At 42.4% G+C, this 15,343-nt stretch overlaps 4 protein-coding genes across 4 annotated transcripts; 1 reads left to right on the forward strand and 3 right to left on the reverse strand.

Moving 5' to 3' along the window:
* Positions 1-4,876: 4,876 nt before the first annotated feature.
* On the reverse strand, positions 4,877-7,882 carry LOC122418996 (uncharacterized). Its single transcript, XM_043433214.1, has 4 exons — positions 7,753-7,882; positions 7,064-7,666; positions 6,667-6,859; positions 4,877-5,474 (listed from the first exon to the last, which is right to left on the reverse strand). Exons 1-4 carry the CDS (start codon positions 7,765-7,767, stop codon positions 5,203-5,205), a joined length of 1,083 nt encoding a protein of 360 aa, XP_043289149.1. The 5' UTR covers positions 7,768-7,882; the 3' UTR covers positions 4,877-5,202.
* Positions 7,883-8,812: 930 nt separating this feature from the next.
* LOC122410624 (histidine-rich protein PFHRP-II-like) lies at positions 8,813-10,456 on the reverse strand. Its single transcript, XM_043418909.1, has 2 exons — positions 9,673-10,456; positions 8,813-9,549 (listed from the first exon to the last, which is right to left on the reverse strand). The coding sequence occupies exons 1-2, from the start codon at positions 9,682-9,684 to the stop codon at positions 8,911-8,913; spliced, it is 651 nt and encodes a 216-aa protein (XP_043274844.1). The 5' UTR covers positions 9,685-10,456; the 3' UTR covers positions 8,813-8,910.
* Positions 10,457-10,592: 136 nt separating this feature from the next.
* Positions 10,593-11,429, reverse strand: LOC122410637 (cuticle protein 18.7-like). Its single transcript, XM_043418933.1, has one exon. The coding sequence runs from the start codon at positions 11,307-11,309 to the stop codon at positions 10,791-10,793; it is 519 nt and encodes a 172-aa protein (XP_043274868.1). The 5' UTR covers positions 11,310-11,429; the 3' UTR covers positions 10,593-10,790.
* A 2,151-nt stretch (positions 11,430-13,580) lies between these two features.
* Positions 13,581-15,077, forward strand: LOC122410632 (cuticle protein 2-like). Its single transcript, XM_043418920.1, has 2 exons — positions 13,581-13,713; positions 14,415-15,077. The coding sequence occupies exons 1-2, from the start codon at positions 13,702-13,704 to the stop codon at positions 14,940-14,942; spliced, it is 540 nt and encodes a 179-aa protein (XP_043274855.1). The 5' UTR covers positions 13,581-13,701; the 3' UTR covers positions 14,943-15,077.
* The last annotated feature ends 266 nt before the right edge of the window (positions 15,078-15,343 follow it).

Below are 15,343 nucleotides of genomic sequence, written 5' to 3' on the forward strand. Positions count from 1 at the left end.
GCGTTTAAAAGGAAAAATAAAAGAAGCACATTCCTTTCTGGCAGCATAACAACCGTCCCCTTTACGCCTCTACTCGAGAACAACTCTGCTCTTTAAGCGTGCATTTAGAGGAGAACCGTTGTTGAATACATTTAGTGAGAGCAGAATTGTCGAATTGCTGCAACGCAACGCGACTCTTATAAATCGACTCGATAACATTTCCACTGTAAAGATTTTTATTTTATGCACGAATAACGTCTCTGCTCCTTGACATGTCTAGGCGGATAAGACAGATTATTAATGACAGAAGAGGGGAGTGTTGCGTTGTATTGATTTTGCAAATTTGAGAATAGGGCTGTTCGGAGGAGCGTTGTTTTTGAGTAGAGCGGTGAAGAGGACGGTTGTTATTCTGCCTCCTTTCGGTACAGATCGATGAAACGAAATTTTAACATGGGCGAAGTAACTGAATTTTCACTCCACTTTATTCGTTACGGGATAAAAAATGAAATCCCACGTATTTGCACATATTTAGAGGATTATTGAGCGTAAAAAATCGACATAAAACTTCGTGCGAATCTCTCGAGGATTTATTGCTGCGAGGGTCAGGGTGGGTCGGAATATCGATCCCGATCGTACAATCGTATAAATAAGGTTAGATTAATAATAATTCAAGTGATGGAGATAAGAATATCGTTGATTGCGCATTTCGCACAAGTGTCTAAGCGTCGAGACTCGTCTCTCGAGCAATAATTAACACTTTTATCTTCTATGCAATTACGAGTAGACACGAGTAATCAGAAAGGCTCGATAAATCAATAACGACATAATAAAACTACAAATTTATATAAAATATTCGTGATAGAATGAATGTTTTCTCGAATAACAATATCAATAATATTAATGTCGTTAAGTGATGTGAGTTTAAGTGTGAATTTTAGGGAAATGCGAAGGAAACGTGAATGTTAGATAACGAAAATCATCGCTATTTGTTTACGCTTTCCATCAGGTCTTACGGGAACTAATATCTTTTGAAAATAACTCTTCCAGTATAAGCACCGGATTGCAAATTGAGTACGAAGGGTCGGAGGGGTCGTCGTCATTATGTTGAAGCCGCTGATCCGCGATTGTCACCATAGCAGCGATGATTGTGGGGTATGGCGAGGAGTCGAGTGACCCCTGATCAAGGACTTTAAGGCCTAAAGGCGAATCCGCAAGGGATAGAGGAATTGAGAAACGAAGGAATGTGAGAACGATGCGTCTGTAGTGAAAGACGACCTACAAGAGAATTGAAATCCTCGCGATCTCAGGTTCCATTCCAGAACTCAAAAGCACATCGACCCGTAGGCGGGTTTTTGTGCTTTTATTCATTCAATTATTGGCCCCATCAAATCGCTCATACTTTCGTGTGCTGAGACCGCGAATATCAGGGAGGACCATTCGCTTCTCTTTACCGAGGCGTCGAGTAGACGGGGGGAAGCGTCGAACTAGAATTCTCATCGGCGTACTTTGGAGCGTACTATTGTATTAATTCCACGAGTGAACGAATGTGTTCATGAGTGTGGCTGTGTTCTGACCGGAGAGATGCCCCGGGTAGCAGCAAACGCAAAAATAAATTAAGGTCCTGACACTCTCCCAATGTAATTTGAGCCAAATTTCATTTGCATTGTTAAGAAAAGATGAAGAAGAGGGCATAATGAGCAATCGTCTTTGGAAATCAGTTGAATCCGATCGGACCAATTTCGTTTATATCAAACAGAGTAGAATAATGAAAAGAATAATGTGTACGATAGACTAATGAAACCACAATCCCCGAAGCAGCATTTCCTCTCGCGACAGGACAAACTTAGTTCGGTGTATTCGAAAGGCAAAAATAGACTAAAAGTTTATTCCGAAAGCTTTCACGAGATTCGCCACCCTCCCAAGTTCTTCGGGGTCTCAGAAAATTCCTTTTTTTTATCAGAGCGGTCGGAGGAGGGGGTGAGTGGCGAGTCAATTAAACAGAAATTATAAATCGCGCGTGTACCAAAAACGCGAGTGTGCGATTTGACATGCGAAAAACCAAAAAAAAAACCACATTAAAAAAAATATTATCTTTTACATATCCAGCGTGGGTAGAGCCGAAAAACGAGAGAAACGGGCGAAGATGATCGATCCGACGGTGAGATTAAGTAAATAATAGGTTAATTAAGGTCGAACCTTGGGAAAAGGAAGATAAAGGAGGGTCGAGTTTGCGGAAATATTAGAGCTTTCAGCAGCCCGCGGAGAATCCACTCCGACGGGAAAGAGGAAACTCACAGTGAGTTTCAAATATTAATGAAAATGAAATAAAGTTAGGGACATATTGTCAATTGAGAATCAATATTACAGTGCTAATGTGAAAAAAGTTATATTAATTATTGATAAATAAAAATCTATAAGATTATCGAGGGATGTGGCAGCTAGTAAATATACATCTATATATTTATTTATTCATGTATATATATATGTATATACATATACATACCCACGTTGAATTGAGATGCAAACTAAAGAAGGTTCGCACAGTGGCATTAAATATCTGAATATGTATATAAATATATATATACATAAGTCATGCGAATTTAAGGAAGCTCCGAGAGGTGTTATTACGTTGAGACCTGAAGGGTTGTTCATTATTTAATGGTCCTCAAGAAATGGTGATCAATGTCCTGGGTGTAAGAGTTTTTTTTAAACGAGCACATGACTATTTCGACTGTACCGTCATCACTCACGTGAAAAGACGAGAGTTATGTAGTAGAAAAAATATATTGAGAGAGAGAGAGAGAGAGAGAGCGAGAGAGAGTAAGCTGTGGCGGAGCAAATTGGACAAATGTTTTGTATGATAGAGCCACGTTGCGGGAACCTCAACTATATATAAATAACGATGAATTTAACATTTACGAATTTCCCTTGTAAACTCATGGCGCCTCGTGATCAAATTGGCAAGCACAAAGAATAATTATTATGGAAATAAAATTCTTGTCATTTCATTTGTGCATTAATCACGCAACGTGGCATCCTTTCGTTTACATTTACGAATTTGAGAAATACCGCCCAAGTGAACAAAAAAAAAGAGAGAGAGAGAAGAAAACGTAAAGAAAATCAATAAATATATACAGCGTATTCAGCTTCGAGGGGAATTTCATGTTTTTGAGAAATATTCATGCCTCTTATTAATATCAACTTACACGATATACACTCGCAAATGTAAAACATACAGGAATTTTACGAATTACTTAAAACAAGAAAAAAAACCAAAGGGAGAACAAAAAAACGTAACAAACCAAACTCAGAGCATCGAGAACGTTCGAAGCTCATTAGCGAACGGAGATGCTCACCGAATATCATTAATTATTATCCATAGTTGATGAATTTGTATGATTTCCGTTTCACGATTATTCGTAATTCGTCAATACGATTCATAATTCGCATATGAAAAGAAACTAAAAATAAAAAAACAGTCATTCTTATATAGTTCGATCGAAAAAAGTCTTCGAGGCAAAAGAGCCAGGACGTGTGGGGAATAAATAGTCGGAAGAGAAAACAAGCAGACAGTGAAAAGCATTCCCCCCTGTGAAGGTTAACTGCGATGTTACGATTACGTTGAAAGGAATACATTATTTATAAATATATATAAATATGGACAGTATAAATACATATTATATTTAGATTTATATATATATAAATATATATAATAACAAATGAAAACGAGAGAGAGAGAGAGAGAAAGAGAGAGAGACAGAGAGAGAAAGAAAGAGTTATGTATAGCTGGGATACAAGAAAAAGAAAAAGAAGAAGAAGAAGGAGAGGAAGATATGATATAATAAGACGACAAAAAATTGATGATAAATATGAAAAAAAAAAAAAATTAATAATAATTATATTAGCTAACGTGACCGTTAAGTAATGAATATTGGTTATTAAATATAAATTCCTATTGTTAGCACAACCGTCACGATTCAATGTGTAGGAGTAAACGAGTTTAGCCTATGAAGAATCGTGATTTTATTCAGTATTATTACGAATATTAACAGTCAAATAACGAGGAGTGAAACGATAAGTTTGAATTAAAAACCTCGATTAACGATCAGTTGATATATGACATTGCACGCAAAAGGTATATACACTCATCGACATTGAAATGAAAAGTAAACGCAAAAAATGCAAATCAGAATCGAGTTTACTCGATGCAAACAACAGAGACTGCGAAGGGCTAAGCCACCATGATTCGTCCATTTTGAAACATTTTTTATGTGATTTTACTTCTCGCCCTCCTCCGGATGCTAGCTAACGAACCACGGCGTTACGTTTAACAGATTTTTCCTCTACCGAGTCAGTCAAATAAACGAAATTCTATATTCCAACGCCTACAAAACGTGATAGAATTTTGCACTTTGTCAGTTGTTTTTTCTCGGACATTCCGCACGTTGCAATTCAACTATTGATTCATTGTTACGTAATTTATCCTAAAATACGAAAATTTTAGTCAGATTGATGAAATGCAACATTGAATCAAACACCCATTAACAGTTCATTCGTCGCTCTCGTTGAAGGAAACTTTGAAAAAATAGAAATTTAATTTCTCCATTTAATTCTCATCGAAACGACCATTCAACGGGTCCGTTTTTTTATAGAGATCAACCATCACTTTGCTTTCTCTTGGCTTCATTTACCTACTTACAAGCGTGACATTAACAACGCGAACCTCCTAGCGATCGGACAACCGAGGATTGAAGATAAAAAAGCAACAAGAAAACTCGATCTCCTACCGAATAATAACAGATGGACGCAAATTATAACTCGTATATCAAAATATCTAGCTAAATGGATCATCTGATATATACGTTTCTGTATATATCTGGAGACAGCTTACATTATAAAAGTACTATTATAATCTTATTATTATCATTGATGCATTGAAACTTGAGTTCCATTGTTCACCGGATTAACATTGTTTTTCAAATAAGAATAAAATGATAAACTCATGATTATAATACTTATCGTCAGCGACTGGAATCAATCGGCCGCAAGGCTTTTCGGACACAATTATCTGTCGCAACGTTTTTCAATAACAAGCTCAAGCGCTTTCCGATATTCGGTTTATTTTTTCCAGTACAATGAATCATTGGGTCGACGACTAATGGATATACGATTTGAAGTACGAAAGGAGCAACTTTCGTACGAAAAATACGATGACTCAACGCTTCAGAGGATCGCGTAAGGAATGTAGTGATAAGGAGTGTATTGACGGTAAATTGGGTTGAAACCGATTCCGTACACAAAAGCGTTCGGGGCCGGTAACGCACCGGGCGCGAATGCTTGCGAGGGTTCTTCCGACTGATTCATGTTCTCAATCGATTTTGTCGATGCAGAATTCGCGGGTGACAATCCACCGGATATTTCAGACGGGCTGTTACTGCTTAATGCCATCATCCTCGTGCCTGCTGGCGTAGAACCGGAAGGACCCGAATTTGCATCTGTTGAACGAAATAAAATGATAATTTTTTTCAGCCTATGAGTCCCATAGTTTCGAATAAATCGAGGTAAGTATTGCGGAGTATTTTCGAAATTACATCTTGGGAAGCTAACTAGCCTCCTGCACAGTTGAAAATTCAACGGAATTCTTTCGGGAGATGAGAAATCATGATTCAAACTATGTTTGTGGCCATACAAAATATCGTTTTTTATGAAAATGCAAAAAAAAGGTTACCCGTTTCGTTCATTGTGTGAATTAAAAAGCACAGATAAAAACAAAATGAATAGACATAAACGAAAAATTTGAATTCTTGAATTACTAATTAAGAAATTTTACTAAGAAATTTCAAAAATGAAGAAAATGAACCGTGGCACATGGCGCATCATTATTCGTTGCGGCGTGGTTCATCATCATAGTAAAATGTTGATTCTCCTGAATAGATTCACGGTGCATATCTTGACTTCGTATATCGCTTAATTTTACCCGTCAAGAGTCGACGTCAAGACTGCCGGGTTCCTGGAACTGAGAGTTTATTCTCACGGAGGGATCATTGTTACATTTTTCCAAGCGCAGTGTAGTCGTAAACGAGAAAGGCAGGGAGCCTGGCTTCGGGTTCCTTAAATAAATCGGATCGTTTCGAAGGTCAGAATCCGGTCGACCTTTGAAAAGCGTCGTAAATACGAGACGCACCGCGTTCTGATCTGGATCGATAGAATGCTGGTAGGTTTCGCTCTTAATTTCACTTGCGCACTTAAGGTCGTTCGTCGAGATTCGTGGCCTTGAAATGTGGCGTTGACCGCGGAAGCGAGGACGCCGGTAGACTCGCGAGTACGGAGCAGCCCCAGAGGCGTTAAGTCCGCCGTTCCGCAGGTGTGTGCTCGTGTATCGATCTCGCGTGAAAGTAATATCGTATCGGCTAACAGGGAAGAAGTACAAAAATCGGTTTCCGAAGACTTTTTTTGCCGTTGGATTTCTGCTGCTGTGGTAAGAAATCGAGCTCTGCTGGTCTCGGGTCGGGAGGAAGAGTGCAAACAGGCAATAAATCGTGTCGCAGCATTTCGATCGCGGAATATTTACAGCCAATTTTCAAGCGCAGACTTTATCGCCCATTTCACTCACAACGCGTTTCATTTTGACTCAATAATCGCTAGCATGGAATTTAACGAGAATGAAAATTCTGACGAGACCCTCACCTTGAGATATCGACGCCTCGAGGCCGTTGAACGATGAAGATTGAGGGCCAATCCGTCCGGCTGCTCCACTAGATTGGTCCAGCTGTATCCTCGTATGGAGGTTCAGACTGCCCGGGACCACGAAGGATGTTGTCACCACCGGAATCTCCGAGCGACCCGAAATCATAGCTGACTTTTCCTCAAGTTGGTCCTTCTGCAAGGCCACGAATGATAACAGGGAAAAGTAGAAAATAATTCCAATTCATTTTCTCTCATCTACTCCGCTGCGGTTCGATGTCATCGTTCGAGATATTTTCAACAAATTATACGACTCCGAAAAAGCAATGTGAGATTTTGAATCCCTTAAGGATCTTGGCTCAAAATCCATTAATCTCTAAAATGAAACAAAATCGCTCACCGGATTTGGTCCCTCGAGATTGGGCTGTTCCAGGCCCTTCGCTGCCTCAGCTTGGTTTTGGTTCGCTGCCAAGGAAATCTTAATCGAGCCCTCGTCCGAGCCACTCCTCTTCGAGGCTTCGGGGCTCATTGCACCGTTCGCCGGTGCTCGAATGATCGGTTTCTTCTCATTGTCTCCAGCTTTATCGATATCATTTGAATGCGAAGACCTGGCCACATCAGCAGTCGATTTCAGTTCATTTTGTTGAGAGTTTTCGTCGGCCAGTTTAGAGGCAGCTTCTAGAGCCTTAAAATGATCGAGCCTTGCCGCTGCTACTTCAGGCGTGTCTTCGACAGGCCTCGGCGCCCGAGGCAAGTTCGTCGCAGTGATTTGGAATCCGTTCTCCCCGTCCGCAGTGTACTGGGCAGTTTGGATGTTTCCGAACACGTCAACATAGCTGTAGGAGCCGCGGGTCGAGCCGTCGATCGATCGGACCTCCGATCTCGCCGATCCAGGCGCACTGTAGCCGAAGCTGTATTGACCCAGGCTGTCCTTGTACTCGAGGAACGTCGGCGGTGGCTTGGCCAGACTTCCGACGATCACGCAAAACACCACGAGGATACTCTGAAGCAATTGAATAAGGGCGTCAGTGAAACTGACTGCGAGGTCATCGAATTCCTCGATATTGTAAAGAAATTGAATCGTCTTACGGATTGTCCAATCATGATCGAGCTTGTCTTGCCTGTCACCGAACTAACTGGCTCGGAAGCTCCAACTCGAATATCCTGAGGGAAAACTACTCACTGTTTATATAGCTGTGGCGATGCTCAACCAGCGAAATTGTTGCTTCGTTCAAGCGGCCGTTGTGTGTGTGCACATACGAGCAAAAGACGCATCCGGACACTCAATACCCTTACCTACTGGTCTTCTGCACCTGGCTTAGTTAGCTTCTTCACCCGAGAAACCAGCGAGACCGTTGACCCAGGATACGCAAAGGGATAAAGCAAACGGATACCATCGGCATGGTTGTCCTTCGCGACGTTCAGAACAGGTTGCCTTCAAGGACGTCCCAGGAGTCTGCGTGATTACAAACCGGACTATACTCGCTCGATGCACCCCTTCGTTCGCCGCTTCGTGTCACCATTCTTTTATTTTCTCAGTACCAGTAAAACACGAAACTGCGTGGATAAACAGTGATGACGATCGCGCTGCGCGAGCGACTCGCCAAAGTGACCTTACATTGTGGCGAGACAAGGCTCCTGGTGGATGAATTTTACGGCTTTGCGTTTAGCATCAAGGAGGAATGTCATTTTTTTGTTAAATCGACTGCCAATGGTTCAGGGGTTTCGACCATCAGAGCCGCCACGCTATCGATTAATCGATCGATCGATCTGCCGATACGAGAAGAAAATAAGCGTTACTTTAATCACCTTAATCATGTTCCTGCATTATTTTAAAGATGAAAGAAGCAAAAAACGATTGTTCATTCGATTCGATGAAGAATAATGCCGTGTCACTAGACATCCAGCTACTTCGCTTCCAACTATCGATGTATCGTTATCGGTTACTGAATATCTGGGATAAAAAAAAATTCTTTCTTATTTAGTAAGACGAAGATATAGTGGCTTCTTTTGTCTAATCATCATTTACGAAAAAAATAAGCGAATTCACTTCATTTTCGTCCAACTATTGATTTCGATCGATGGATCAAATGTTTTTCTCAGTGGATACTCAGGAATTATGAAAAAATATAAATAAATAACAAACATATCATGGCAATAGTTATTTTATATTTTTTTGGGTCCGTAAGACGGATACATATCAGGCGTCCTCAAAGCAGATCATTTGGCGTAGGTTGCGGAAGCTACTTAATAGTGATAAGCGTAAGAATTGCTTGGGTAAGAAGCAACGAGTTGAACATGGGGCACTTCGTAATGAGAATAGTGGGAATCCTCGTGAGAGTGACTGAGTTTTTCGTGTGCGTGAGCAGCGGCGTGTGCGGCTTTGGCGTGAGCGACTTCGGGAGTGTCGACGACGCGTCCGTCAGCGCCGAGGGGTGCGGCAGGCACGATCTTGGCGTAAGCAACCGGTGCTACGACCTGGTGAACGGGAAGAGCTGCGTGATAAGAAGCTTCGCTGGAAACGTGGCTCGTAGCCACCGGCACGCTAGCGTACGCGTTGGACTGGTACGAGGCGAGTACGGCCGGGGCGGCATGCACGACGTGGGCGTAATGATGGGAATCGTGCTCGGCAGATTTGGCAGCTTCGTGGGCAAGGGCGATTTTCTCGTTGGCGTGAGCAGCTTGGTGTTCGACTTTGGCATGAACCACTTCCGGAGTGTCAACTACACGTCCGTCGTAACCGAGGGGTGCACCAGGCACGAGCTTCACGTGAACGCTGGGAGCTGCGTAGAACAGTGGGGCACCAACGTGCGCTAGCGAATGCGCAGGCTCCAACAAAAGATGGGGCTTGGCGAGCGCCACCGCTGCTACTGCAGACAAAACAATCTGCGAAGAAAAGTCGAATGAACGATCAATTGGTGATCAATTTTAGTGGAAGTGATGAAAGACGTTCGATCGATGAATTTACTTTTAATACTTTACTCTATCGAACGGTTTTAATCAACTTACGAAGAATTTCATGGTGATCCCCTTAGAGCTGCTGAACTGAACAGTACTCGCTATGACTGGCGATTGTATGCCTGGTCGATCTAATTTCGGCTATATATACCCAAAGTGGAGTCGGAAAAGCTGTGTACTGACCCCCAAAATCTAAAGTCTTGAGGTAGTGTTGAGAACGTGGGGAAAAATTTAATATTCCTGAATGTGAGTCGACGAGAAAGAAAGAGAGGAAGAGTGAGGGAAGGGGACAGTCAGCGAAACGGTATAGAAAGCATTTGTCGTTGATACGTAAACGTATCACTTGTCCTTCCTTGTCATGGGAAATGTTTTGCTTCCATTACCATATTTGCCCCATGAGAAAACCTTAGCTGGACTTCGAGATTATCGAATACAGAATGACCACCTCCGCTCGTGACTTTGACAAGTACTCGGTGATCCCGTTTCACCGAATTTCGTAATATCGTGAATAACTGCATGTCAATCAATCTCGAATTCACCGAAACTTCGATTCCTCAAGTTCCACAGCGATGAAAATTCAATATTCGTTCTTACTAATAGCTAAGCTAGCAGTGGCACACCCAACATGGACATTCCATGACGCAATGCAACACTGTTGCGTGATCCAAAATATAAATTACAATCCATCTACGCCTTGTTACATTTAATTGAATCGTTACACTTGAATCGTTGAATTATGTAGACGAAGGAGAATTCAAAAACACGCGACAGGTGCTTCTGTTATGAAAACTCGTGGATTGCAATAGTAAGATCCCCAAAAGCGTGGCCGAACGAATCTTACTTATCATCCCACACTTATCATATTATTTTTATATAAATTTAATTACATTCCTACCAAATAAATCGACCCCATGACCTCAATTGATGAAATCATGTCCTCGGGTCCACAAATAAAGTTCCAGACAAAACGGTTCCTGGTATCATTGGTTTATTGCTTCATGCTTTCATGTTTCGTACAAGAATACGAGATTAGGTGAAAAGACAAAGAACAGAAGAGAGTCGAAGACGGTAGCATATAACACGTTACATTTATGAAGTAGAATCTTTCGTGAAGGGAGACATCGATCGTAGCGAAATAAAGAGCTCGAAGGAACAAAAGTAAATAATGTTTACAAACGCAGAGCGAGTGCGGATGGCGCGGAGATTGAAATCAGTCCAGAATTTCTGGCAGCTTCGTTGGAGAGGTTCAACTTTTCGTGGAGGTGGGCGACAGCGTGTTGAGCCTTGGCATGAGCGACAGCAGGAGTATCGACGACGCGTCCGTCGGATCCAACGGGTGCGCCGTCGGGGCTGTCAGAAACGAGGGAAGCGAGGGCGAGACTAGCCCCTCCGAGATCGGGCGATGCGAGGGCTCTGAGAAGACCGGATTGAGAGACCAGGAGGCCGGCCAAGTCGCCGGATCTCGTGGCAGCGTTGGCGAGGTGCGAGCGTTCGTTGAGCTGAGCGGCGGCGTGTTGGATTTTAGCGATGGCCACTTCCGGGGTGTCGACCACTCTTCCGTCAGGACCAACGGGGGCTCCTCCGGATGGTAAACTCGTGTAAGCCAGCGATGGAAGCCCGAGGAGGGATGGTCTGGCCAACGCGAGTCCAAGCGATGCGAAGAGTACGAAAATCGTCGATCCCATCATGATGACAAGCGAATATTCTTCTGCGTTTATCTGCCGTGAAAACTCGGTCGACGGTCCAAATTCCGGGCGAACTTTTCCGCGTATCGACTCTCGCGATCGATCTGTGCAAATGGAAGCTCTTCACAGAGCTTTTATAGTTATTCGCTTCCACGCCAAGTACGGCACCGATCCTATTTTTTACTCGACCCGCAACCGCCACGATATTCTACGTAACAAGCCACCCAACACTCGGATACATGCATCCGCATCGACAGGGTCATCTTAGAAGAAAAATAGATGCTGTATCGATTCGCGAACCGTTTGCGTCTACGGTTTCCTCACGAGACTCGCGGTTGCAGCCGCTGGATCCTAACATTGGCTGAGCTTTTTTCGTTGGCTATCTCCGCGTGACAAGGCAAGCCTGTTGTAAAACGAGCGCGTCTCCTCGGTTCACGTGACACGGTGAATTTCTCAACGGGAGTTTCAAATCATCTGTAAAAATGAGGCTCTCTCCGGCTCTCCTTCTCACATCCCATCGCACGATACGCTCATCCGAAGCCAGCTTTTTTCTCCGAGTGCAAACGTCTCTCGCGGCTTATCGAGCCTCCAGCGCAGCTCGTCGAAATAAAATCGAGAGAGCGATATTCGTTTTCATTTAACTTGCAACAATTTTATTGCCCGCGATACTCGATCCCGAGATTCCGCTTAAGATGCTGGTTTGCTCACGTGCCATAGAGCCCCGCTTGGTGCAGACCTTGGAACCTCCAGGGTCAGCAAGACTCGAGCACCAGCGGACTCTTTGTGGGTGGTCCGGTTTATCAGGATACTTCGATTTACGAGAACTCGTGATATGCTCCGATTTCAATCATTCTATACAATCGCGATGAACCTGACGATGGCGAAATTCATGCTGCTTCCCGAAACCTTGAATAACAGTTTGAATTAACAGCCTCGGATACATTTTTAAAAACACGTTTTTCGAACTCTCATTCCTGCAGATTTATCTTCGTCTCTTTTGACATAATCGTTGCGACGTTACAACTTCATTCCATGTTCCCGGTCCTCAGGGGGGAAACCACATTAGGAGGTTCCAAAAATCCAATTTTTTATTGCATTAATCGCTTAACTATCCAAAAATGCGCTGTCAAAATTTCCTATGAAAAAAAAAGAATCATTGTGTGGTGCTGGAATGGCAGATTAATTGGTAAGCGTTTTACATTATTTTTAAGTTCCTTGAATTTCTAGTTTCTAAGAATTTACTTTTCAAACGCGCGCAATTTACTGCGCGCAATTGAAGAACTATATTGACAACTTTCAGCGGACATCACAACGTAACTTTGTTACTTTTGGCTGAAATTGATCAAAAAAATTCACAAAAACTGTTCGAACTATGAATGAAATGATGTCAAAATTTAATTAAACTGTAATCAATTCTTCCCAGGCACATAAATCCAAAAATATCAGTGTCAAACAGCCTCCTAATATGGTTTCCTCCCTTAAACTGAGCTCGTTTATAAAACTATTTCAACTTGCTACATTCCGCCCAATTTGTTGAATAATTTTACGAGGGGTTTTTTTATCACGAAAATATCATATTTTTTCCAAATTCGTGGAGAGTGGTAAACTCAGAAGCAAATGTTAAAGGTAAATTCAATGATTGACATTAAATTTCGAACGATTTTAAAAAAAGTATTCGAACTCTTCCTTCTCGTTGAATTCAAATAATCACGAATTGATCAATTCTTAATAAATAATAATTAATTTGAATCAACAAACTGAGCAAATAAAATGAAAAAATGATAAACATCAACAATCATTACCAGCAGTTTTTATTCTACAAATTTGATCATTGCCGAAATTAGCTCTGGCAGAGCTCAACAACAATCATTATACTCTGATCACTCAGTTTTTTCTTCAAAAAAATAAAAAGTCAGATAATCTGACGATCTTTTGATGTAGCAAATACCATCTCCCTCATGACAACCGAAGCCCCGGCCGTCAACAGGCTCGTACATTTTGCATTGACTTCCCTTAACAATAAAAAAAAAGTTGATCATGACCAAACTGGGTAGGAAATTGCCGGAGGCAAGGGAACGGTCAATGTCGAGTTGGTACGGGGTTTATTGGGCTGGGCGTGGTCCAGGCCTCACGCACGTATACATCCCTGAAGTAAGTGAAACGTATACGTATTTAGCGAATCGTTCGCGTTCCAATGCAGACAAATGCTTGTCGAAGACAAACGAAAGAAAAAAAAACACACTTCTTCCAAGTATGCCAGTCTCCAAGAGGATATATAAAGGCACGGTAATAGGTTTGGACAACACGCAATCTCAACTCAACAGTTGTCCTGGCGAGTACTGTTTTTCATCAACAGCAGCGCTTTTCGATAGCTAGAGTTACCAACCCCATCATCATGAAAATCTTCGTGAGTATATCCACGTTTTTTCTCTGAGAAAATAATATTTTTCAGTTTGAAATTTACTTACGAGGATATTCCGATAGAAAAAGAATGAAAAATTCGATGCTTGCAAGCGCTTGAGTGTTTGGTCTCGTAGATTGATTCGCTTCTAAGAAAATTTGTGAATTAATACATTTTGTCTGCATCGCTATAGAAGATAAAGTCTGACAATTTGCATCCATGCAACGTAACCAGTATAATTGTATGGAATATTAGCCACTTTGATGAGATCGAATCATAAAATAATTAAAACATCATCAAAGTTATCGAAGGTCGTGAAACAGATGGACGAGAAACCGACCACATTTTGCACCCTCTCAGCACTATGCAAAGCGTACTACAACGATGTGGGAAAATATCTGACTTTATTGGCCTCATTAATATTCAGTTTCTCATTCTCCGACGCAACAATCCATCAACGACAGATCAAAATGCTTTTCTTGTCTCATGTCAATCTTATTATCCCAAGTCATGGGTTGACGTGACAGCGAAATAAATGTAATTTGACAAAATGATATTGCAGTGAAAGCTTCGCAGCATCACGAAGATTTATTAGACTTTGAGTTCTCATAGAAAGGCTCACAGAATGACAATCATTTTGTACCAATGTTAGCATCGATCCTCCAAATTAATGCAACTTTCTTGCTGCCTCCATTGTTTTTCCGCAGATTGTTCTATCAGCCCTCGTCGCCGTAGGCCTCGCGAAGCCATCAGCGCCGTTGGCCTACACCGTTCCACTTGCATACGCGAAGCTTTTGCCAGGAGCTCCGATCGGTCTGGACGGTCGAGTCGTCGACACCCCGGAAGTGAGTTTCGCCAAGGCCGAGCACGCAGCAGCTCATCTCAATGAGAAACTCAACTTGGCTAAGGAGGCTGTGAAATCCGCGGACTACGTAGCTTACGCCGCGTCACCGCTGATCGCGCCAGCTCCTCTGATAGCAACGACCTACTCCGCCCCCTTGGCAGCACAGCTTACGAAATACACCGCAGGTGGTGCTCCCATCGGTCTCGATGGACGCGTCGTCGACACCCCGGAAGTCGCCTACGCCAAAGCCGAACATGCCGCCGCTCACATCAACCACAACCTCGAACACAACAGCGAATTCTTGAGAAATTCGTACCAAAACTCGCCCCTCCTCGTCTCGGCGTACTCTGCCCCGGTTTACGCCAACGGATACATCCAGCATTACTTGTGAACTGGACCACACGGCAGGACTTCTATCCTCGCAAAAATACTTTGAATACAACCGTTTGTAAATGGAACTCAAATGTCGCTGGTCACTTCTCCTCATCGCCATCGAGGGGAAGATAATAAAAACCGATTTCCTTCACACGCCTTAAAAAAACAAAGTTTCTTCTCAGAACCATCCATCATTCCATAGACATAGAAGAGAGATTTGGGGGTTCAACAAAATTTTCCGATCTTAAAATCCTGGCGAACTATTCAAATTCGTTGGTCCCACTAAACTTTTGTTGATTCACCGACGCTTTTGCGTCGTTGCAAGAAACTCGAGCTGAACAATTTATCGTTTCGATCAGCCAATTCTTCTCTCGTGTTAACCAAAGTTATTTCGTTCGCCACCATTTGTTGAACCAG

The sequence above is a fragment of the Venturia canescens genome, chromosome 1 (genome assembly GCF_019457755.1).
Source record: "Venturia canescens isolate UGA chromosome 1, ASM1945775v1, whole genome shotgun sequence".
Taxonomy (NCBI): Eukaryota; Metazoa; Arthropoda; class Insecta; order Hymenoptera; family Ichneumonidae; genus Venturia; species Venturia canescens.